This window comes from Carlito syrichta, unplaced genomic scaffold (assembly GCF_000164805.1).
Source record: "Carlito syrichta isolate Samal-C Ts95f unplaced genomic scaffold, Tarsius_syrichta-2.0.1 Scaffold310954, whole genome shotgun sequence".
Taxonomy (NCBI): domain Eukaryota; kingdom Metazoa; phylum Chordata; class Mammalia; order Primates; family Tarsiidae; genus Carlito; species Carlito syrichta.
The window spans coordinates 463951-488340 of NW_007255050.1; the positions used below are offsets into that span (position 1 = coordinate 463951).

Genomic DNA, 24390 nt, shown 5'->3' on the forward strand with positions numbered 1-24390 from the left:
AACCCAGCAGGTTGGCGCTGGGGTGGCCATGATCATGCCACTGCACTCCAACCTGGGCAGGGCAACAGAGTGAGACTTTGACAGAAAAAAAAAAAAAAAACCTCAAGTACAATTAGTCCTCTTGCCAGGCTCAAGGAAACAAAAAATAGAGTGATGTTTTCCTAATATTCTCTAATGAAACAGTGGATACTACTTAATAAGGAAATTACAAGGGGAGATCCAAAAGAACCCAGAATTTATTTATAAAAAATATTTAAAATTGTGTATTTATTCTTCCATGTTTAAACTTCAGTCACCTTCAGAGTAATCTCCATTTGACGCAATACATCTATCGAGATGATTTTCCACTGCTCAAGGCAGTTTTTGAACTCATCAATTTGGATGCCTTTTTGTGCTTCTGATTTTTTTTTGTTTCACCTCTTCCACATTGGTCAAATATTTCCCTTTGAGGACTTTTTTCATCGGGGAAAAAAAAAACATATCTCAGGATAAGATCCAGTGAATAGGGAGGGTGGGGAACAGGGGTCACACCATTTTTAGTCACAAACTGCTGAACACTCAGCACAGTGTGGGTAGTTCACTTGTAAATCACCCATCATGAAATGAGCAAATGCATTGAAGGACTCTCCAAAAACATTCACTGAAGCCGAACGCAGCCTCTCACAACAATACTAACTGGTACACTGATGTTGATGGGCTCCTAGAACACTTACCTAGCAGGGGAAGCCTGTACTACAAAGGGCCTGCCCACTAAAAAATAATTCCCTTTTGTTTTGTCCCCCCTTCCCTGCCCAATATATAGAGTAGTTCCCTTATCCTTGGTTTCACTTTCTGAGGTTTCAGTCACCTGCAGTTAACTGCAGTTCAAAAATGTTAAGTGAAAAATTCCAGAAATAAACAATTCATAAATTTTAAACTTCATGCCTTTCTGAGTAGCATGATGAAATCTCTTATTGTCCCACTCTGTTCTGCCCAGGACGTGAATCATCCCATGGTCCAGTGTATCCACACAGTCTACACTACCAGACTTCTAGGAGTATAGTGTAAGTACCCTTTTCAGTTATCAGATCTAAAAAACACAGTCTGTATAGCATTCAGTTCTATCCACAGTTTCAGTCAACCACTGGGGTTCTTGAAACATATCATTAGAGGAAAAGTGGGAACTACTGTAAACAAGAATCGGACTTTTTTTTTTTTTTTTTTTTTTTGAGTTGGAGTCTCACTCTGTCGCCCAGACTGGAGTGCAGTGGCCACTCCCAGCTACCGCAGCCTCGACCTGCTGGGCTCTGGTGATCCTTCTGCCTCAGCCTTCCAAGTAGCCGGAATTACAGGCATGTGCTACCACGCCCGGCTGATTTTTTGATTTATTGTGGAGGTCTTGCACCCACGGGCTCAGGCAATCCACTCACCTCAGCCTCCCAAAGGGGCAGGATTACAGGCTGAGCCACCGAGCCCAGCTGAATCAGACATTTTAAAACAAGTATAATTCCTTAATTGGTATATATTTAATATTGGAACATAGCCATGTGATGAACAGGTATTTGTATTGGTAAAATAAGACCTTGGGGAAAGGGAGAAAATTATATTATTGCTCATATTTTCTTGTTATATTTTTGCCCTTATTTGATTAAGACAAATGTTAAGAGGAACTGTCAACTTCTGGATTCTTTTTTCAGGGGTTGTGTAAAATTAAAATAACTAGTCACTTCCTTAGGTTACTGACCGGGTCACATCTATAAGAGATAGGCAGAGAACTATTTCTTCTGTTGTGCCACGTTACAATAGGTTTGAATTGTAATACCAGGAATAGTGTAATCTCAAGCCAATCTGGGTTCCAATTTAGCTATCAAATAGTTGTAAACAATACTTAACCTTCAGAAGACCTGTCTTGCAGATGACTGAGTGGAGGTCTGAAATATGTGTGGCTGGAGACGGTTTAGAATGTCCAAGTCCAAGATTGTCTCTGTTCTCTATTCTGGTTCCTCTGTGAGGAAAATTGCCTCAGTTGAATGGTGCGAACAGTTCACAGTTTCTGCTTCCTTTCCCTTGGATGTTCAATTTGTGGGTGATTACCTTCCTGCTTTATGAGTCTAATTTGTCTTCCTTTTATTTCTAAAACAGCGGGTTAAGGGTAAAATATGAAATAATGGCATTTAGTGGGTGATTGATCTTTCCACTGGTAATATCATAAATAAGGCCAAGCGTCTCCCTTCCAGAAATGGAATGAGAAGTAATTCGGTGAGATTCTGAAGCATAAATTTAGAGCTATTTGCAAGGCACAAACAATATACAAGAAGATTGATGTCTGGAGTGTGTAACTTATGCTGAATTGTTCACGTAAAACAGCCTGGCAGTGAACGTTGAGTTTATAGGTTTGGGCTACTGATGAGTATGGCAAGCTTGTTTTGTTTGTGTCACAAAACAAGGACCTATTGAGCATTCTCATATCAATACCCAAAAGGCACCTGGACTCAAGTGAATAGAAAACACATTTCTCTATTCATTGTTCATTCCTCACTTCATTTGAAAGATTGGAAGAAGAATGGTAAATAACTTATGCCTGGAGATGATAGGAAAGTGGAGATTCTATCAGATTGTGCAGGGTTGTAGATGCTCAATTCAATCTCATATTCCCCAGGAGAATAAATTTACAATGGCTTCTTTTTGTGCATGAGTTGTCATATGTTCCTATTTCAAAAATAAATTATTTAAAATATTCAAGTATAAAGTTAAATATTTATCTTAATACTGACTATATTGTTGATAGTTAATTTTAAAATGATAATTAAAAGATTTACTTACAACAATATGGACCTGGCTTTTTGTATGCCAGATAGATTTTACCTTCAATGACATGCCAGAATTTATAACCGGGCTGATTGTGATTCGGCCCTAGGAGATATCTTACTAAAGATCTGCTTAGATTATTCTCCTCTAATCACAGTCAAGTTGGTTTTCTATTTCAATGCAGCAAACCATTTTTCAAGGTATTCACAGGCTCTGCCTCTCTGGTTATAATCCCTTTTGTTTGAATTCCATTGAATTTATCTGAAGTGAGAAAGTCTCAGTGGAGACAACACCAAAACGTAGGATATTAGAATTCTATGGCCCTCGTTCAGTTCTCATATTTTCCCTGACATTTTCCTAAATGTCAAGAGTTCTTTCTGTTGAGAGTCTTCCCACTTCTCATTTTCTTTTTACTGTCATGAGCGCATTTATTCTGAGTATATAACAATGCACCCATTTCCCACTTAAAAGGATTTAAATGGCAAACGCAAGTTTCAAACCAGAAATAATGAACAAAAGATGGAATGTGTTCTCTCCAAATGAATCCCAGCCACAAATCTCAACATTTAGAAAAGAGGGCTCCTGGTCTGTAGGTTTCTTCAATTGATAAATCCATACACCATTCATTCAGTTAACTGGACATTTACCAAGCACCAAACCAGCAGTCCCTACTGGGAAGTTCATAGTCTAGGTAGGATACTTCTAAATTAATAAAGTATGACCTACATTACTTTAACAGCAAGATATTTAATGTTTTGTTTTATAAGAAATAATAATCAAATATAAAAGAAACCTGTGCATATGCATCCCTAAAATCCCTCTTTTCCCCCCAGCATAAAGCCCTTTCTAGAAAGTCATTCTAAATTAATGAAAAGCCCCAGGCTTGGGTTCATGATGGCAACCGTGTGCTCAAATAGTTCCATGTGCCCAGTGGATAAAAACAGAGGAATCCTAGACAGATTGTGAATGTTTTCCACCTATGATAACATCTCTCATAAAGCACTGAGTGCAGAAATTAAAACTTTAAAAAATAGTGCAGAGAATGTGTTCATCATAAATGTAAGAGACTTTCCATTATAAAAAAAAAAACAAAAACAGCTGGGCTCGGTGGCTCAGCCTGTAATCCCGCGCCTTTGGGAGACTGAGTTAAGTGGATTGCCTGAGCCCGCGGGTTTGAGACCCGCCTGGGCAGGCAAGACCTCATCTCTACAATAAAATCAAAAATTAGCCAGGCATGGTAGCGCGCACCTGTAATTCCGGCTACTTGGAAGGCTGAGGCGGAAGGATCACCAGAGCCCAGCAGGTCAAAGCTGCAGTGGCTAGGAGCGGCCACTACACTCCAGTCTGGGCGACAGTGAGACTCCAACTCAAAAAAACCCCCATGTCTTCTATTCATCTTGATCACATTACTCCATTAAGCCTTTAGTAAAATGAGTTGCAAGTCACCTATTTTCTTTCTGAAAAGAAATACATCTTGCATTCTATCATTCTTCGAATTCAAAAGAGAAAAGTTGAGACTTCTCTAATCTCAGCATTAGTTTATAAAATGCAGCATCAGGGAAACAAATTTTATAGCAATTCATTACATTCATCAGCTCAATAAACACATAGTCATTCTTAATTTTGGCTTCTTCTCTATTAGTAAAAGTCAGACTTCAAGCCCAAGTTGTAATTGGTGTCTGTCTAGACTTAACATCCCCAATGAGAGCAGTAAGAATCTATTATAGTGTTGTCCAACAAAGACAAATGGATCTTGCTGAATGCTTCCATATCTTTGCTGCAGGTATACCCCCAAATGAAGTTAAAATTACATAAGAAATTGAATTGTCATTTGACCTTCTGTTGCTGCATTTTGAGAGCCAATTGCAAAATCCACATTTTATGCATTTACCCTCAGAATCTGTGTTTAACTGGTCTCAAATATAAAGTTCCTTACAAATCTAATCACCATCCATTAGTATCTGTTTCAGTTTACTATTACATCACAAAAAGCCTAAAACTATAATAATTCTTATCTTAGGATTGATGCATTCTATCATTTGTCTCTCTACTGGGTTACCACAATGACTAACTATGTCAGCCCCAAACCAATGACCCATGATCATTTTAATCAATGGTTACTCTTGACAAAATCTTTTTAATTAATGTCTTTTCTATGCCCCCATCCCATGATTTAAGTGCATGTAGCTTCCATTTAAGAGTCTCTGTTCAGAATAATGCCATTCACTGCTTTTGCTTTCCTTGGTGATCATTGTATGTTTTAATGTATACATGCTATTAAACAGACTAGATTCTGTTTCAGTGTTAAGGACAGACGTATATCTACAGATTTTCCCTTAAATGTTCTCAATGTTGTTCAAACCATGTCTTTGACAGGCACAGTCCTTTCACTGTGGTCAACATCTAGTGAAAGAGACCTACAGCCCTGGCACTGAGTTCTATCATCCCATCTAAGCCAAAACAAGAAGAGAGCTCGTGGCCGTGAAACTCAGTGTTACAAGGAGGCTTTTCCCAAAGGGGTTTCAAGTCCAGTTAATAGCTATCACCTGATTATGTAGCTGGATATGTCTCCCACTTCTTTCCCAAATAGGGCAATGTTTTAAATCAATTCTCCAGATGTTTGTCATTTTGCCGTCAAGTCTTGCTCCCAGCTGTCCTAAGTGACTTCTTTTTAAAAAACAACTTAAAAACAGACACCTACATGAGAATATGGAACTGATTGTCATTGTTTCTAGGACCCTGTTTTTCAAAAGTCATATTAGGTTGTGCATGGTGAGTCCAATGTGGGAAGAAGAGGATGCATTTTGTAAACTTGGGTCATAGTGGTTAGGATTTCTGACTCAGCTAATATACTTAAGCCTACATTTTGATCTCTGCTAAATCATCTACCAATTTATCTCACAGATTGCTCCAGGCACATCTGACATACTTTAATATCAAAATGTAAATTAGACACCCCCACAAACCACCTCCACTCTCTCACGTTGCCCTAAATTTGGACTTTACTTTCCTCGTTATACTTGAGCTGCTCTTTTTGATCACGTGGCATTTCCCCAAAAAAATGTTGCCTCAGGGGATGAAGAAGACAGAGCATTGTAAAGTTGCCCAGGCTCACGACAGTGCCGAGCTCCATTGGCTGTACCAATCTCTTTTAAAGGCTAGAAGACCTGAAAAGGCAGAGCCTACCCCAGGAAGCAGTTGACACTTTGGGATCCCCTCTGCCCAGCCTGAGCTCAGGAGTTTCTGCAGTGGGCACTAAGCCCCCATAGCTAAACAGGTACTATTTGACCACCCAACACAAACAAATCCTGAGGTTAAGAGACGAGTCTGAGAAAATCCGGTGCTCTGGCCCTCTTTGGTAACAAGGCACACCAGCAAGTAAAGGATCATCTGAAATCCATTCCTGTATGAGAGGTATTAAAACTAGAAGCCACATTTAATTCATCCAACTCAAGAAAACCCTGGGGTATGGGGGGGTGGCGGTAAAGGGAAACCCAGTTCTCTACCTAGAAAGGAGCTTCTGTTCCACTTTATTAAATGTTTTAAGCAGATTTAAGTTTTAGGACAAATTCCTACTCTCCAAGGAACACACGCCCAAGAACTAGGAGATCAGCCAGAAGCAGTGGCCACATCCATGGTCAGAGGGAAGAAACCTCATGTGATGAGAAGGGGGGGTGAGTGCATGAAGGAGGAAGGGGGGAATTCGGAGGGGCTTGTAAAGGGGAGGCAAATGAGTGAGATCTGTATCTTGTGGGCTTTTATCCACATTAGGGAGACCAAGGAGAGAGGTCTGGTCTACTAGCCTGGAAATGTGTCTGAGAAGTGTCAGGCTGGGACAATAACTGCAGAGCAGCCCTAAATACTCTTTGCACAAGGCTGTGACCCTTATTGTGGGTGAGCCCGGGGATACATGCTCTGTCCCAGGAGATCTACGTAGTCAAATAAACCTGGCCGAGCCGAACACCCTGGAAAGCCATGAGTACCTCTCTGGACGAAGCCCCAACAAGAAACGGGGTGACTGAGCCAGAATCCCAGGGTAGCTAACTTGATCCAAGAGAGGCAGCTCCCCAGTGCTATGCTGGTTTCTAAATCCTTCTACAGGAAACTACAAAATTATAGTAAAGAATAACCACTCCACAAGGCCATTGTTGCAAGCAAGGTGAATGAACACAAGCATAGGAATTCTAAAATCTCTGTAGAGTTCAGCAGAAAGCCCCTAACCCAAGTGTGTGGTAAGTAGAGACCTTGTCCTCATGGCGTCATCTCTATTTCTGAGTCCCAATTCTTTTTCCTCACCTCTTACCCTCCTCCTGCCCTCCCAACCCCCAGTTCCCAACTATTCAGAAAATTCCATACACATTTGGACAGTGAGATCCACTTGGTGGTTGACCACCCACCACTGCAGCCCAATCTTGGCTCTGCTGTTCAGATGACCTTGAATCAGTTAGTTCATGTCTCTGTACCTGTTTCTTCATCTGTCAGTTATGAATAATAATGCCACCTACTGCACAGAATTGTTGGGAGACTCAAAGAAGGTGACAGGAGTAGAGAACACCAGACACCATGTTGGTACTTAGACCATCAGGCAAATGTTGGCAGATGTTGTAATTACCATTGGTGGTATTGTCAGGAGACATCCCCTCATCTATCCTATAGTTACCCTCTTCCTACCTCAAGCTTTTGGCTCTGTCCCAGATCTCATTCCTAAATTTTATAGTGCTTTGCCCTTGTTCCTGTCATGTTTATATCAAAATTCACAGACAAAAGCAATGAGAAGGCATTTTATTTCTGAAGTTGTTAATTTTACTCTAGACTTCCAAAAAAAGGATCACCCATCTGTCAAAAAAAATACAAAGAAGATAAAAGATTTTTAAAAGTAATTATTTAAGTGCCAACTGAGAGGAAATGAATATGCACTTGGTTCGTTTATTGAGTCGAATTAGAGGATGGTGTTGAACAATCGTAAATCTGCTTCACAGAAGAGAAAGAGAGATATGATGATCCTTTTAAAAATAAACAAACTATCAGCTTGCCCCAACAAAACACATTCTGTATAGACAAATTCAGAGAAATGACTTTCTATTTGAAACTGTGGCTCCTCCTCTCCTACCAAAGCCACCTCCTGTTTTAAAGCCACATATCTAGACATGGGAATTTTTCCAGGTTCATACTATTGTTTGTATTGCTTTCAATGCTCTGATGAACTGCAGGTGTAGTTTGCACAGACAATGCTTCTACAAGTCTGGGCCATGAAATGCCGCGCAACATAGAATCCTTTCCCCACCATCTCCACATCTTTCCCAAGGCTTGCTCTCACTAAATGATCACACCCTAAAAGGTTTCACTAAGGGAATCATGCAAAGACACACACGCTTGACAGAGGTAGCACAAACCTTCATGAATAAAACAGTTGGCTTTTTCTTCTAGGGTCTACAACCCAAAGTACTTTTCAACGTCCCAATCCAATCAGAAACAAACAGCAAAGCTCTTTCCCTTTCTAAGGTTAATTTCAAAAGTTGCAAATTCCACCAATTTCTGCACTTGATGCTCAAAGCAGTACCATCAACAGCAACAGTCCTCCGAGCAAATAATTGCAGCATTAATTTGTTCTCCAGCGCCTCTGCTAAACCCTTCACATTTTTTTTATTCTAACCGTGCAACAGAGGTCCTTTCTCCTCGCTCCCAAGTTTCCCTGAGTAGGTTGAAGCATCACTCACCTCGCTCATGTTGGCTCAAACTCGACAGCTCGGTCCGGCGACTCAGCACAGAGATCAATGCTCAGGGGTCGATGCTCCACCGGTCCTGGCTTTTCTCTTAAAAAGAGCTGCCGGGTAGCATCATGCCTCCCGTGAGCCAATGAGATGCATTCACCTGTCTGAACGCCTGGCATACATCTGAGAGCACCAGGGGCCACCTAGTGGTGCAGAGAAGAACGGCACTCTAGGTCACTGCTCCAAATTCCACCAGGGAGAGAAGAAATGCTAGATTTAAAATAATAATAATAATAAAGTAAGGCACTCCAGCCTGGGCAACAGAGCAAGACCCTGTCTTAAAAATAAATGTAAAGAAGGAAAAGGCAGAGGCACAAAGATCATCACAGGAATGCCATTGTGTGTTTTCTCAAGTGGTATAGGATTTACAATCGGAAGGAGGTTTGCTTTTCTAAGGAAGAGGGGTTCTGAAAACAGGAGCTGTATTTTCCTTGCCCTTTGTGACACAAACCTCAGCCTTAAGACTTTAATATTTCCACTCCCTCTCCCCCATCTTGAATCTGTGAGCCTGTCTGTGCCCTGAGCTGGAAGGACATAAGCAGACAGACCTGGGCATGGATTTGAGTTCTCATGATTTCTACAAGCAAAGAAAGTAACCGTCAGCTTTATTGGTGTGTGCTTTTCACAGTTACAGCAGCACTGAAAAGGAGTCTCAGCTTCAACCCTGAATGTCTCCTTGCCTCAGCCCTGCTCAGGCTTTCTGGGAAGAGGCTCAGTCCTTTCTCAGTCCTGAGCTCGTGAGACTCTGAAGAGCCTTCAGGGCATCAGAGTGGACTCTCTAGCTTCCCATGGGAGATATTGTACAGACTCAAGGAGCATTCGCATCCTATTACCTAGTCCTGGCATGTGACTTGACAAGCTTGGCAAGAAGGTTCAAGTGTCCCCTGACACCCTCACTGGGGCCTCTCTTCTCCCTGGATAGAGCGGGCCACCTGACCCCAGCCATCCAATCCTCTCTGCTCCCCAACTCAACATCTACTGTGCCCTCCTCCCCTGGACCACACTCCTTCCAAGCCCAGTCCTGGCATTGCAGCCACCTTTTTAGTCCAACTCGGACAGTGAGTGAAAGGCCACACACTCCAAACAAGCACCAGTGATTGCAGGCTGTCCACAGAGGCACAGGCCAGGAGCCCTTGTCAGAGAGAGTGTGAACTCGAGGCAGCAAGACTGAGTGTCTCCAGTGGCTTCCTGTGGGGAGCAATCTTCTCAACTTACAGCTATGTCACATGGGATCGCGGCTACAGATGAGCCCCTTCCAACGGGAAGTTTGGTACATGAGTTATTATAATATAACTCATAGTTCACAGAGCAACACAAATGAACATTATGTGTATTATGTATGTAAATATAAACATTGTGTGTAAATAAGCTATATATTTATATAGCCTGACCACACATATCATTTGCAAACTAATAAAGGCAGCATCCTCGGTATCATCCTACTCCCCATCTCCTCTCTGCCCTGTGTCACAGTTGTGAAGGTCCAGGCAGGACACCTTTAGGACATCCCGGGTGATTAGAAGTGGGAGATGATGAGGAAAAGGAGGGCCGAGGTCAGGAACAAGAACCACAGCGTCATCTGAGATGTACTATGGGCCAGAGGAAGGGGAACTTGCTTGTCCACAGTAGGAGAAACCTGTGATTTCTCAGGAGCAGGACCACACCCTCCTTAGAGACACCAGTCTTGTTGGGGATTGGAGCAACCAGTGCCTTGAGGTATATGATGGAATCTCCAAGGGGTAACTTCCACAGGGTCCCAGATGTGGTTTTGCAGGCTGTGCAGAGGAGACAAGCTAAGAAGACATAGAGAAGCAGCCTATGCTCTGTTGACTGGCCCTGGAACAGACCTGAATTTTCTATTAACATAAAGAAACATAACAGGTCTGCAGCAACCTGGGGTTGGGAAACTGCAACAGTGCTGGGGGTCCCAGGGGCGAGGCCAAGATTGGAGGTGCTGGGCTGGGCTGAAGCTTTGCTGAGTAGAGTGTGCAATTATTTGGAACTAACTAGAGGGTTCTAAAAGCTATGGGGGAGAGATAGTCATGCCCTGGGTTTCTTACATTCCCCACAAAATTCATATGCTGAAGTATTAACCCTCAATACCTCAAAATGTGACCTCATTTGGAGATAGGGTTTTTAAAGAGGTCCTTAAGTTAAAACGAGGTCACTAAGGTGGACCCTGATCTAATGTGAGTGGTGTCCTTATAAAAAGAGGAGATGAGGACACAGACACACAGAGGGATGATGCTGTGAGGACACAGGAAGAAGACAGCATCTACATGCCAAGGAAAGAGGCTTCAGAGAACCAGCCCTGACACACCTTGACCTCACACTTCTAGCCTCTGGGACTGTGAGAGAATAAATGTCTGTTGTTGAAGCCACTCATTCTTGGTACTTTGTTATGGCAACCACAGGAAACTAATACAAATGACACTGCAAGTTCTTGGAGATGTATTTCAGAGAGAGACTTAAAGCGCCTTAGGGGGAATTTCCTCAATGTTTGCCTTATAGCACACAATTGAACCCTATTTATTTCCCCCAGATATCTACAGTAAAATAACAATCTCCCATTACTGAGTTATGAAGTTGTCTTGTTTTAGAAGACACAAAATAGATATTTAGTATGACCACAAAGGGAGCACCAAGTTGACCTGGGAGACTGGCGTTCATGGGTGACACAGAACAAGTCTGAGTGAGCACCCCACCCAATCCCACATGTGGTGACTGCAAAGCTGTGTGTGCAGCACTCTGGCCTGAATAAACCTTTCATCATCTCCTGACAGGTGGGTCCTCGGACCACAGTTCTCAGCCCCATCGATTCTCTTGGGGCAGTCGTGCCCCCCAACAAGACCAGCCACCAGACCAAGAATTGCAAAGACCACCTGGACCTCTTCCCAGGATACCCAATAAATGTGTGGCCTTTAAACCTTTCGGTATCATTCTAATAAGCAGTCAAGTTTGAGAATCCCTACTTGACGCAGTCACACTCTCTCCCCTTCTACTACTTCCTTTTAGGGTCTGCTTGGCTATTGTTTACATATATAATACACTTAAATATTTTTTAAGATATAAAGCATATATATATCTTATCTAAACAGCTCCAACATGCCCCATTACACAAGTCTCCTCAGATAAGCCTATAACTCTATTGCATGGTAGATGGAATCATGAACCAGAAGCTTGAACTTGCATTCTTCATGTGAGGAAGAGTTTTCTGTATGACCTTGGCAAATTCTCTCCATTTCCTAGTGTCTTATTTCCTCCATTGGTAAAATAGAAATATTAAAGCATTGCATCTGCCAACCTAAGCAAAAATATATACACTAAATATATTGAGCTGGGAAATAAATTTTGAAGGAACTTCAGGAGAATTAGATCTACAGCTTCATATATTAGATCTTAGGGAATACTTCAGCCCTGCTGAATTGAAAGACAGATATGTGGCTCTATAATTTATGGAAATATATATGGATATAAATATATATGGAGATATATATAATCTGTATAAATAATATGGACAGACTATTTTCTTCTTGGAAGCTTGATCCTGCCTGAAGGTGCAGAGTTGGGCCAGGCAACCTTTGAGATTATTTATAGGGACACTATACATGGATGAACCTTGGGCTTTTCATCAGTTCTTACACCAAATGTGTCATTTGTGTATGATTTCAGGGTTGTGGGATTTTTAAAAAGAATCTTCTTCCTGCTTCATTTCTTCACCTTTGTAGCTATGCCTCCTCAGGCTTCATGGCCCCTGGTGCTCATCACGTGTTGTCATAATTCCACAAGGACGGAGAATGTGGTCATCCTTCCTTGAAGAGAGAGGGCACAGCCCAGCCTCAGTGACCAGCTTCCTCCCTATTTTCTGCCTCTACTATTCTCCAAACAGATGTCAAGTATAGACTCTGAGTGTCTATTCATCCCCCTCAAGCCTTAACAATCCCCTCTTTAATGAGTGAACCTAGGGGCTCCTGTCTTTGACTGCACCTCCTTGAGCCTGACTCTTTTGCTGCTTTGAACTTGAGTCTTCCCTACAGATTCTAGCCAAATTCTCAAACATGCTGTGTTTGATGTGGCCCCAAGCCAAGAGGTGACCCTGGTTCTAGCTATGTATGTGGACATGCAGCATAATTTCATAACCCTTCCTGGAAGGATTTACTGATTTATTTTCATGATGCATTAATGCATGCACTTGTTTACTCATCTTGTCTCTCCTCTCCTGGACTTTAAGCCCCTTGAGAGAGGGAGAGAGGGAGAGGTCAGGCCACACCACCCCTCATTCCTTCATTGCCCGAACATGGCAGGGTGCTTGACACCAAGCCAGCACCCAAAACTACTTTTGAATAAATAAATATCCTAGTGGTCATTCATTGTGAATATTGCTATAAGAAAAAATAAATCTCCTTTTGTATAAAGTTAGATTTGCTTTCCAATGCCAATAGGTAAGCATTTTCTTTCTCTTTTGAAAATGAGAAAGAAGGGTATTTCAAATATCTTTCTGCTGTCAACTGTTAATCCAGCTTTCTAAAACATTAAAAAAATTTCTGGCATAATGAGCTGTTTCAAACCTAAATAATTAGGTTTCACAGCCTTTTTGAAGAAAAAAATTAATTAACAGAAATATTAGGCTTGGCCTTCCAGGATTTTGGCAGTAGTAATATTGCACAGCTGCCATTCCTGCTCCCATCTCTTCTCCATGCTATTAATCACTCTTAATTGGCCACTCCATATAATAGATGTGTAGGTTTTATAATTTTTAAAGTTATTGAAAACTTGATATATTTGAGCTGTGTGCTCTCTCTCTCTCCTCTCCCCCCACCCCCAGCCCCTTCTCTCTCTTCTCTCTCTCTCTCTCTCTCACCCCCTTCTCCCATTCACATCTATGTCTCCCAAATAACTTGTGTTTTATGCTTGCACCTTCTATCCCAACCTGCTACTGGATGAGGTGGCTCTTTCTTCTAAAAAGCAGCAGCTAACAGAAAAGAAGGGAATGATGGGAGACAGACAGTGACAAGTAAAATCCACCCACCATAGTTCTGTGGTCCTCCATCTTGTCTCATCTCTTAATTCCAAGAGCTACAGTCTTATCTGAAGCCAATGCTATTCTTAAGGTTTATATTATTCCCTGTGTGTGGATGAAAAGGTCATTTTACAACCTGCAGTCCTTTCCAGCCCAATTAAACATCCAAGCCTATCCTGCAGATAAGGACTGTCTGGCTTGCACACAGAGCCCATGTGTCATCCTCTGCAGCCCCTCTCTTTAATGAAAAGGTCAGTGGGTATTTGTATCCAAGAAGCCTCTGCCTGGCACTGAAGGCAACATTGTGGGTTCACTGATAGGACTTCCCGATTCTCAGCAGCCTGACAACTTTCAGAATTGTGCTTTGACAAGTCCTTAATTATTTTCCCTGTCCCCACTTTCTGCACAGGTGAAATCCTTCAATTCACTCTCCAGCAATTGTTCCCAAAATTTCAGAGCCGTGATTCTTTCTGCAGAGCCAGTGTGCTCATCTGGTGCTATAGACTAGACTGTGTTCCTCAGAAATGCATATGTGGGAGCTTTAACCTGTCTATCTGATTGTATTTGGAGATAGAGCCTTTAAAGAGGTAATTAGGATTGCATGAGGTCACAAGGGTGGGGCCCTAATCCATTGTGATTGGTATCTTTATAAGGAGAGGAGTTGAAGACACAGAGGAATGGCCATGTGAGGACACAGGGAAAAGAGGGTCATCTCAGGCAGGGAGAGAAGCCCCAGGAAGAGGGCACAGTCACACACAGGGGAATGACTATGTGAGGACACAGGGAGAAGAGGGCCATCTACAGGCAAGGAGAAAGTCTTCAGAAAGAGCCAGTCCTACTAACACCTTGACCTCAGAATTCCAGCCTCCAAAAGTGTTAGAAAATAAATTTCTGTTGTTTAGCCAACCAGTCTGTGGTATTCTGGTATGGCATCCCGAGCTTACTAAGATGTGGACAACAGCTAAGGTTGGTTTCTATAGTGGACACTGTAGTAGACCACCCAAATCCCCCATGCTCTGGGGACGTAAGGGCTCACTCTCTCAGCTAATGACAGTGTGAGTGATGAACTAACTCTCAATTCATTCCCAACAGAAAGAGTATTCTCACCTGAAGGGAGCTGCATTGCTCAACATCACCATGTAGAGAGCTGTTCATATTCAATATAGTCCTGACCCCCTTGTTCTAATTTGGGTTAACTCTACAAGATCAACCATCTCAGCTCCAAAGCTTCCTATGAGATCAACTGAGGTGTTGTTCTACCTGGATCTTGACCTAAATTCTCTCTCTGTCCCATCATGCCCCTTTCATTCTTACATGGGTGTAATTGCTGGCATTCTTCATTCTAATCTCTACCTCAGAGCCTACCTCCAGGTGAGCTGACCTGACACAGTCACACCAGGAGCAGTGGGAGAAAGCAGACCTTAGCACAGCTTTTGGAGCTGAATCACCTGCCAGCCAGCTGGCAGTGTGGACCCCTCAGGTGCAGCATGGAAACCCAATGAAGTGCAGCAGCATGCAAATATTAAAACACTCCCCCTAGGGAAGTGGTATGGTATGCCTATGGAAGGAGTGCATAGCATAGGAGACACATGTCAGCCACCCGGGAAGTATCTGGGAAAGACTAGTTAGGAGGACAAAGTAATGGGACAGCTACTGCTAGGAAAGTCAAGGCTATGGACAAAAACAAGGGCAAGCTGAGAGTGGTTAATCAGGAATGCAAGGCCAATTATGAAACCAAGGGTATTTTGTGGAGCATATAAAAAAATTTAAAAGACAAAGAAGAAGAGGACTCTCATTTTCTATGGGCTTCATGCAGTCAAAGCTGAAGGAAGGCCTAAGGCTTAATCATGAGTAGAACTCCAGACAAAGCTAAATGCTTAGCATCAGCAGGTAAACTATGCCGAGGTCAGGGTCTGATTGAAAGGAAAAGGGATTGTGAGTCTTAGGTGGTTGTGCTTGGAGATCTTGAATTCACAGATGCCTCTGGTTCCTCTGGGGCTACAGGACTGGCCTCCTTCCCCTTATTGAAAGCTAGTCCCCTGGTGCTTTAAGATGACGTAGAGGCATCTATCTGGTTAAATTATTCACTTCTATCCCAGAAGATGCTCCACCTCCCCTCAGGATTAAGGTTAAGTTACCACCTAAACTGGTGAGAAATGTGCAAAGACAGAGAAGGGAAGAAAGGGGCTCTCCCCAAAGCTGCTACAGGACATACACTGGCCAGAGTCGTGAGAATTTGTATGGGGGTAGATTCTGAGTATTGGGATCAAGGCAGGAAGGCATGGGTGGGAGCAGAAAATAAAGTTGAACAACAGCAAGTTATATGGGAAAATTATCCTATGATATGTGACTTAGTACTCTAGATAGGCCTCCCGAAGATGATACCAACAACTGCTAAGATTGCTTTTGGAACCCTGGAGAAGTTGGTGTCCCACACTGACTGAGGTAGAAATGCTAGAACTGCAAAGGTGAAAAGTGGGAGAGGAAGCCAAAAGCTGAGAATAGAGGGCATGCCAGAGCTGACATGCCATGTAAGTGTGGAAAAACGCAGTGAAGGCATCACCTATACCAAAGCAAAAAGGAACGTGCTGATGAGAAGGGCCCCAGAATTACCGAGTAACTCAGCGGTGTCCATTCTCCACAGGCTGGGACTGGTGGTAGGGGAAGCCAATATAAAACCATGCTGATAGCATCAGGAATAGGAGTAACTATAAATAACAGAAGCCGAGTGGTAACAATCAACCATAAAAAGCAAGAAAAATGCAATAAGCATAGTGAGTAGAAAAGTCTGAGGGCAGCCAGTAGGCTTGACTTGCACTGCACCATGTTACTAGATGTTAGTGGACCACAGGACCCACAAAGACAGGATAGAGGGCAGGCAACAAGTATAGCCCTCAATCTATACTTGTGATTCTCAAAGAAGGAGTAGGGCGATTCCCATCCCCTCCCGCACCCAGGGGACATTGGCAATGTCTGGAGACATTTGGTGTCGTCACAACCGGGGGAAATATTCTTGGTTGTGGAACCCTGAGCAAGGAGGGGGTTTTACTGACATCTAGTACATAGAGACCAAGGAAACCACTAAATATTATACAATATTCAGAACTGCCTCCCACTGCAAAAAATAAAAATTATCTAGGGGATATATGCTAATAACACCAAGACTGAAAAACCCTGCCTATACAAACACATCTATACAAGAATTTATAAATCTATACAAAAAAAAAAAGCTGAATAATCAGAGGCCAAGGGCAGATGTCTCAATAAAAAGTCAAGATTCCTTGCTCAGTTTTAAGGTCTGAGCCAGTTTTCAGATCCAGAAGCAACTGATTGAAAAGAAGGCCAAGTTCCCAGAAGAAAGGAGCTACCAACATCAAAGCCACTGCCTGGAATATTTATTTTCCTGGTTATTCCTCAAAAGGACCCATAGCCATTTACTTGAGTAACAGTACACTAGGAAAGGAGAACACCCAAACATTTTAAAGATTATTGACTATGGAGTCCAAGTGGAAATTGGGGACCCAAAGCATTAGCATCCCCGTTAGAGTGGGGGCACACAGCCAAGTGTAAATGGATCCTGGCAGAGGTTCAACATCAAGTGGATCTGCTGAAAATAGACATATTGAGCAGTTGGCAGAATCTACATACTGGATTTATGGCATGGGCCATAGAGCTCCATTAGTTGGGAAGGCCAAGTAGAAGTTCTAAAACTGCCCCTATTTCTGCCCAAAAACCCCCCACAAAATTCCAATGGAACAGCAAGAGATCAATGCCACTCTTAAACACCTAAAGTATGCTGGAGTGGTGATCTCCAACTTATCTTTATTTAGCTCACCAGTCTGGCCTCTACAAAAACCAGACAGCCCCCTGGAGATTGTCAGTAAAATATTTTCAACTCAATCAAATAGCAGCCTCAATTGCATCTGCTGTGCCAGATGTGGTATCTTCGCTAGAGGAGAGCAACATGGCCTCAGGTGCGTGGCATATGGTCACTGATCTGGCAAATAACTCCTTTTCCTTTATCATCAGGAATGAAGAGCAGAAGGTATAAGACCTTGATATGACACCAGCTTGCAAAGAGACCAGCATTTGGTTTCAAATTGAGGCCAATAAACACCTTCTACCCTGGAAGACACAATAATGCATTTTAGCTGGAAATGACATACATTCTAGTTTGAGTTTCCTTTTCAGTTGTAGGCCTCTGTCTCTCCAAATCCAGGGCTTAAAGAGTGTTTGACCCACAGACACAGGATATTGTATTATATCACCTTGGACCAAGAGTCCCATTTTAACAGAGATATGACAGAGGGTGTGGTAGAATGGGTATACCTTTTAAGTCTGGAAAATGTAGTTAAGGCATCAACTTCACCTCAGGAACCAAGGAGACTAATGTTTGCAAGACCGAGCAAAAAAAAAATTTAATTTAATTTAAAAAGGAGGTATAGAGAGAGCCGCAGAGATCTGAAGAAAGTTCCCTTGAGTCCTTAACTGAATATTGATCTATGGTAGGAAACTCCCTGAAGCCAAAGTGGAGGAAACCTCCAAAGGCCAGAAATAAAGCCTAGTGAATTCCCAGAGCTCCTACAGAATTGGAAATCATTCATGTTTCCATCAGCCAAAGTAGATCAACCTCAAAACACTCAGGCATTGAGTAGAGGCCCTACTTGCCTTCATATTAGGGTTGATTTAGTCCTAGAATAAAGGCAACTTTTGACTCTCTACACAAAACCTAAGATCAAACCACAACAGAATCAGACTGATCCATGAATTACTTAATTACATCCCAGAAAAGTAATCCAAGACTCTCTTAAAGAGTCTTGGATTACTTTTTTTATTCTTTACAATAAAAAATGAACTTCACAATGTCTGGCATCTAAAAATGACTAGCAAAAGGAAGGAAAGAAGAAAGAAAGGAAGGAAGGAAGGAAGGGATGAAGGGAGGGAGGGAGGGAGGGAAGGAGAGAGGGAAAGAAAAACAAAGAAAAAAATACAATCCATTTATTTCATAAAAACTATTGGCTGAGAAGACAGAATGAAACTCCCTCCTATACTTCTGCCCTATGATCCTGGATCTGGGACTCTTCAATGATGTTTCTGCATGGAGAGACACTCCTTTCCAAGGTTTGCTAGAAGAAAGGATTCAGTAGGAAATCTTCAAGACTGGAGGAAGAAGGAGAGGCATGCTCCTTCCTGATTTCTTACTACTTCCTGTTTGATTCTTGCTCTTTCCTGTTTTCCTCTTGCTCCTTGCTGTCTTCTTGTTTCTCCCTGTTCGAGTTTTACTTCTTCCTGATGTATTCTTGCTCCTTCCTGCTTGATTCCTGTTGCTGTCGGAGGCAGCACTTCTTCAGCCTTCATGACACTGCCCTAGAGACACCAGCACCAGCCCAACTACACTGCCACTTCAGAAGTCTGTACTTTAGCTCCCTGAGGTCTTTCTAGCCAGTGTCTACATTTTAATAACCCAATTCTTCCTCTTATCTCCCCATCCCAAAGGGTGGTAGCTGCTTCCTGCAATATCTAACTTTATGGTAGCTTAAAATTATATTTTTGCCACTTTGGTCAACTAGTCAACAAGTTTATATTTCATTATCAATTTTCATGTTAAATTCTGTCTGGGGGGAAAAAACTGATGTAGTTTCTGCCTCCTAGGAGCCTACCTATAGCCCTTTCTGTGCATGATTATGCTTAGTGTTCACACCAGACTTAATGAGGTAAGTAATTATATTAACTTCTTGTTACAGATAAAGACCACGTGGTTCAAGTGTTAGTACATTGCCCCAAATCCCAGTATGTGACTGCAAAGGCTTGTTTTCAGAGGCAAGCAGTCTGACTCCAATGTGTGTATGTTTGACTGCACAGCAGCACACTTGATAATAGTCTTGGACCACTTGGTGTCAAAGAAAAAGTCCAGGGACTATAGAGGAATTAAAATAATTTATAAATACTAAGGACTCGCTCAGTCCATGGTCACAAGAGCATACAGGATAAAGCAGTGTGGGTCATGAGAGACAAATAGAGGGTCACATCTCAAAAAGAAGGTCTATACGAGGATCCCAAATGACCCAAGATTTTAAAATACCAGTGAAACAGGTGGTTTGACTGCTGTTACCCACAATATTAACTTCCAATCCCCCAAATTCAGACAATCTATTTTCTCCCAAGAGAGAGTGTTAATTTTTTTTTTTTAATTTTATCATTTTCCCCCTCTTGCATATGTTAATGTGATGGAAAACATTGTTCTTAGATATTCTGTAACAGAGACCCTTTCCTTTATTAGGAGTTATGCCAGGCAAACAAGACAGAAGTGTGTGTGTGTGTGTGTGTGTGTGTGTGTGTGTGTGTGTGTGTGTGTTTGTGTGTATATCAGGGGTAGAAGCTGGAGAAAGGGGTAGATAAAATGGAAACAATCACAATATATCCCTAATGGCACCTCCTACTGTACTAAATTGTACAGCATTTAAATGGGTCACAAAAGAACTATAAACAGTTGCCACTATCTGGGCTTAATACATACATCAATAAAACGCTGTGAAACTACGCAAACACCTTAATGAACAAAAGCAAAAATGATATCCAAAATTGATGTCCTGCAAAACATTCATATCATTTTAGCTATTTCAGGACTATAAAACATTAGCATATAAAGTGATTAAAGTAATAAGTTCATTCCAGTTAATATGAATACTTGCTTTAAATAATTCCAAATGCTAAATTATGCTGAAGAATGTATTACTGATTTAGAAAAATTCTCAGTCAATTAAATTCAGTGAACTCAAAGTCTTTAGAAAAATTTAATTCCCTAATTAAGCAGCTGAGGGGTGAGGAACTTCAAGTGTAGACTTGCAGCAATCTTCCTACCAGAACAATGACAAAATTACTAACCTCGTAAATGGGATATTTCTACTAAGGCACAATTGTGAAGGACATAGCTTAAAAATGCATAAACGCCATTATATATTTGTATCCTCAAAATCATTTTCATCATGAAGATAAATTAGCCAAAACAAACAAACATAATTCTCTTCTGAGAAATAGCGTTTGCAACCAGTTACCTGCAAGTATTACTCAAAGATACTGAGAATGATAACATTCAATCCAGTGGCACTATTTGGGCCTGAATATTCTAAGGGCCAGAATGTCATCTATACATTATCCCTATCTGAGACATTAGAGTGTAGACAAGCTCGCTACCCACTCTGCCATAAACACACATTCCCTAATAATACTCGTAATGCCTTTAATATGGTCCACAGGGACATGTAATTCTTCAGGGTCCTGTGTATCCCTTGATCTCCAGGACCATGGAAAAATACCCAAAACTACTAATAAACTAAAACTACTCTAGATGTGGGTCAGAAACATTTGAGAATACAAGTCTAGAAGACCAAGGAATACATGAATAGCCACAAGAAGGGAATTTACCCTTGGGAAGAGGGAAGGGCTCCAGAGTGGAGAGGGAGAGAGGCTCTGTGGATGGCCAGTGGTTCTCGTCCTATGTAAAATCTGCATTGGATGGACCCAAGACAATAGGAGACTGACAGAAGCATTAGGTCAAGACAAAGAAAGGAAATATCCAGGGGAAATTACCAAAAAGTCTCTCCAAGAATCAATGAGTATGGAAGAGGAAAAGAGACCCAAAGTCAAGACATAGAAAAATCTCAGATTATGAGTAATATCTCATTTATACTTTAAATGAGAGGAGTAAGGGAAAAAACCAGTAGGTCAGCATCTCCAAGGAAGGAGACAAAGTTGCAATGTGAGGAGTAGAAGTGAGGCAATTTGGGACTTTGATCTGAAGAAGAGGAGCTTCATCCTTTGAGACATTGGATTGTCCTATTAGATATGGAGAATTCTTACAAGAGAAAGCTGGGTTAACTGGGGCAGGGAGAGGAATCCATGGACACTGGTACTGGCTGGCTGAGAGCTGGCCCAGCGACATCTGCTAAGAATTAGATATCTATGATTGGATGAAAAATGAGTCGTCTGTGGCTGGCTATCCTATTACTCCAGAAGAATGTGTGCTGTGGTTATCATATTATACCAGCGTAGCTCTGGTGCCACTCATCCAGGAAGTCATGAGACCCAGACTGCATTACCAGAGCAGACAAAAAGGAACCTCTGGACCCAGAAGCGTAGGAAACGAGGAGATAATGAATGCCTGGTTGCATTAGCTCTTACCTTCACTCCCACAGTGACTAAGGTATGCTCACCTTATTCACATGTGAAGGGGCTTTGGTTTGAAGCTTCAAGTGGAGTGAGACTTTTTGTGTTGAGGAGGGACCGAGGAGAAGTGGCTCTGGACAAAGAATGTGGTATGAGTCTGTCCCTGTCAGGTCTGGAGATCTGAGGGTTAGTGGTGTAGGAGCCAGAAACTGATGGAACTGCACTGTCTTCTCCATGAACTTGTCAAGGATAAACAAAACCAAATGGTTGTTAAAGTGGTAAAGGTAGATTTTATTCAGTAAAAACATTTCAATGGGTAAGACATCTAGCCTTAATTAAGCCCAACTTTGCCAGAGCAATTATTAGGTGTCTTTGTAAAGGCTGGAGTGTGCTGCGGAGTGTTTAGGGTGGTTTGGTCCCTGTAATCAGGACACCTTGGTTTGTTCATAGGCACTTATCCAGAGGACACACAAATGTTTAGTCTTTGAGACCTGAGCCAGTGGTACACATTAGAGCAAGGTGCGCTCCAAAACCAGGCCATCACCCTCTTATAGGGACTGAGATCAGGAAGGGAGTGAGTGATCTCCCTGAATGTTTACATTTCCAAGAGTCAACTCCCAGGTCATTAAGAACACAGTTCTCTGTTGTAGAAGATTTGCATCTCAAAGGGGCAGAGAAAGGATTTACAATTGCATACTTCTAAAGTAACTATTCCAAGAGAGAGCTCAGGGGCCCAACTGCCAAGCTCCAGGTTTTGGTTGGAAAAAATAATAAGTTCTTTTGGCAGCCTTAAGCTTTCCCAGTCAGGAATTTAAGGGAGCTGGAGTTATCATGCCAGGGGACATGGCCTTGAATTATTAGGAACCATGCTAGTGTTTATTTAAGTCTTAGTGGTTGGGGATTATGAAATCATTTCTGTTGGATGGCTGCAGTATATAGGCCAAGGTTGAGGCCTATTCAAGATAAGAGCTCAGAAAGCCTGACTAGAGTGTGATCAAGGAGAGTCTCTATTCAGTTGCACCACCATCCCCAAGAGCTACACCGTCTTCCCCATGAACTGTCTTGGTGGGATCCTAGACAAAGAGCAATGGAGAGTCAGTATCGGCTGCACCCATTCAAAGGAGACTTGATGAAGCTAAGTGCAGAGCAGGGCTGTCTTAGGAGCTGGATAACAGTGAGTGACTCAGAGCCAGAGCAGTGGCCATTCTTGCCTGGGTGTGGAGCCAGCACCTGAAGGGAATGAGCTTCTTAACGCATCTGGAGAGAGATCTCCTTAGCTTAAAAATTGCCTTCTGTGGTGGGTGGTGGCCTTAGTGAACCTGTGACACATACATGAATTGCAGGTGGCAGTTGTGGACAGGAGTGAGCCAGAGCCAGAGAGGAAAGGAAGAACAGATGCATAAACTTGTTCAGCCATGAGCCATCCAAGCCACCCTTCAGAGACTCCCAGGAACTCCTGGAGGACACGTGGATAACTGTTCACGTCTAGCCATGAGGCCAGCAGGACTTAAGTGATCAAAACTGATCATTGCAAGGGGGTGTGACATCATTTTTTAAGCCCCAGGCTGCTGAGTCCTCAGATGTCTGTGTCTTCTGCACAGGCCAGGAGCTGGAATAGATGAGGTCAAATCCCATAGGGGATGGGCAGGTCCTACCTGTCTCACAATTCAGGTAGACTCCTGGTCCTTCTGAGTTTATTCCCATTATGATATCTGCCAGCCTTTTAAAGTAATCATTTGAACATTAATTTCCTGCAACAGAGGCAACAGAGATTGTAGGAAAGGATTTTTTTTTAATCTACAGATGACAAATTGTGCCCAAAGACCTGCATGGGCAGTTGGAATTCTGCTGGAGATCTCAAGGAAAGATGAATTCTTCTGAAAAAGGAAATATGACTTTATTCTTCTAATGTCAGTCCTGGGGGCTCTGGGTTTTATTTAGCTTTATTCGGCAGGATGGCATTTCTTTGTCACATCTGTGATGCACACTAAGAGGATAACCATTCCCCTGAGGGAGCTGGTGACACCGTTTCATCTTCATCACCCAGCCACCCCCATAGCCTCCAGTTCAGTAGAATTGGGAGAAGGTGGTGCTTAAAACCTCGGGCGAGGGTGGGAATGACAGTGAGGGCCTTGGAGCAGAGGATGTATGTGGGATAGGTAATAAAAACTGTCAGTTCCTATGGAGTATCTTCTGCACTCAGCGCTTCCTACAGAGGAAACCGAGGTTCAAAGCTGGTAATCATGCCTGTGGCCTCAGAGCTGGTGGGTGGGGCTGGGTTTCAAGGCCAGGCAGTCTGCTCTGAGGCCTCAGCTCCCCACTGTGTGATTCTGCCTCAGCCTGTCTCAGCCTCTGCAGTCTTTGCGTGTTTGTTTGTCTTTGTCCCTGCCTGCTTGTTTTTTGAATGTAGTTTAAGCTCCACTAAACCAACATGGAAGCCAGCCATTACACCATCAACGTCCCATGATTTGATTCCAGGACTACTCCTGATGATCTCTTGGCATCAAAGAAAAAGCACACGGTAAAGATTGTAGCTGCCAGGTATCCTGCTTTCATTTCTAAATCACGTTCATATGTCTTATGACATTGACTCCCACAATGATTCAGGCATAGTTAATCCCATTTTTAAATATTAAAAAAGCTGAT

At 42.4% G+C, this 24390-nt stretch overlaps 1 protein-coding gene across 1 annotated transcript in view; it reads right to left on the reverse strand.

Annotated features, from left to right (window-relative positions):
• Window positions 1-8698, reverse strand: part of PCP4 (Purkinje cell protein 4) — a 63700-nt gene extending 55002 nt beyond the window's left edge. Inside the window, exon 1 of the mRNA XM_008068449.1 lies at window positions 8505-8698. Within this exon, the coding sequence (XP_008066640.1) occupies window positions 8505-8513 (9 nt within the window). The 5' untranslated portion in view covers window positions 8514-8698. The remainder of the gene's footprint in view (window positions 1-8504) is intronic.
• Between the last annotated feature and the right edge of the window lie 15692 nt (window positions 8699-24390).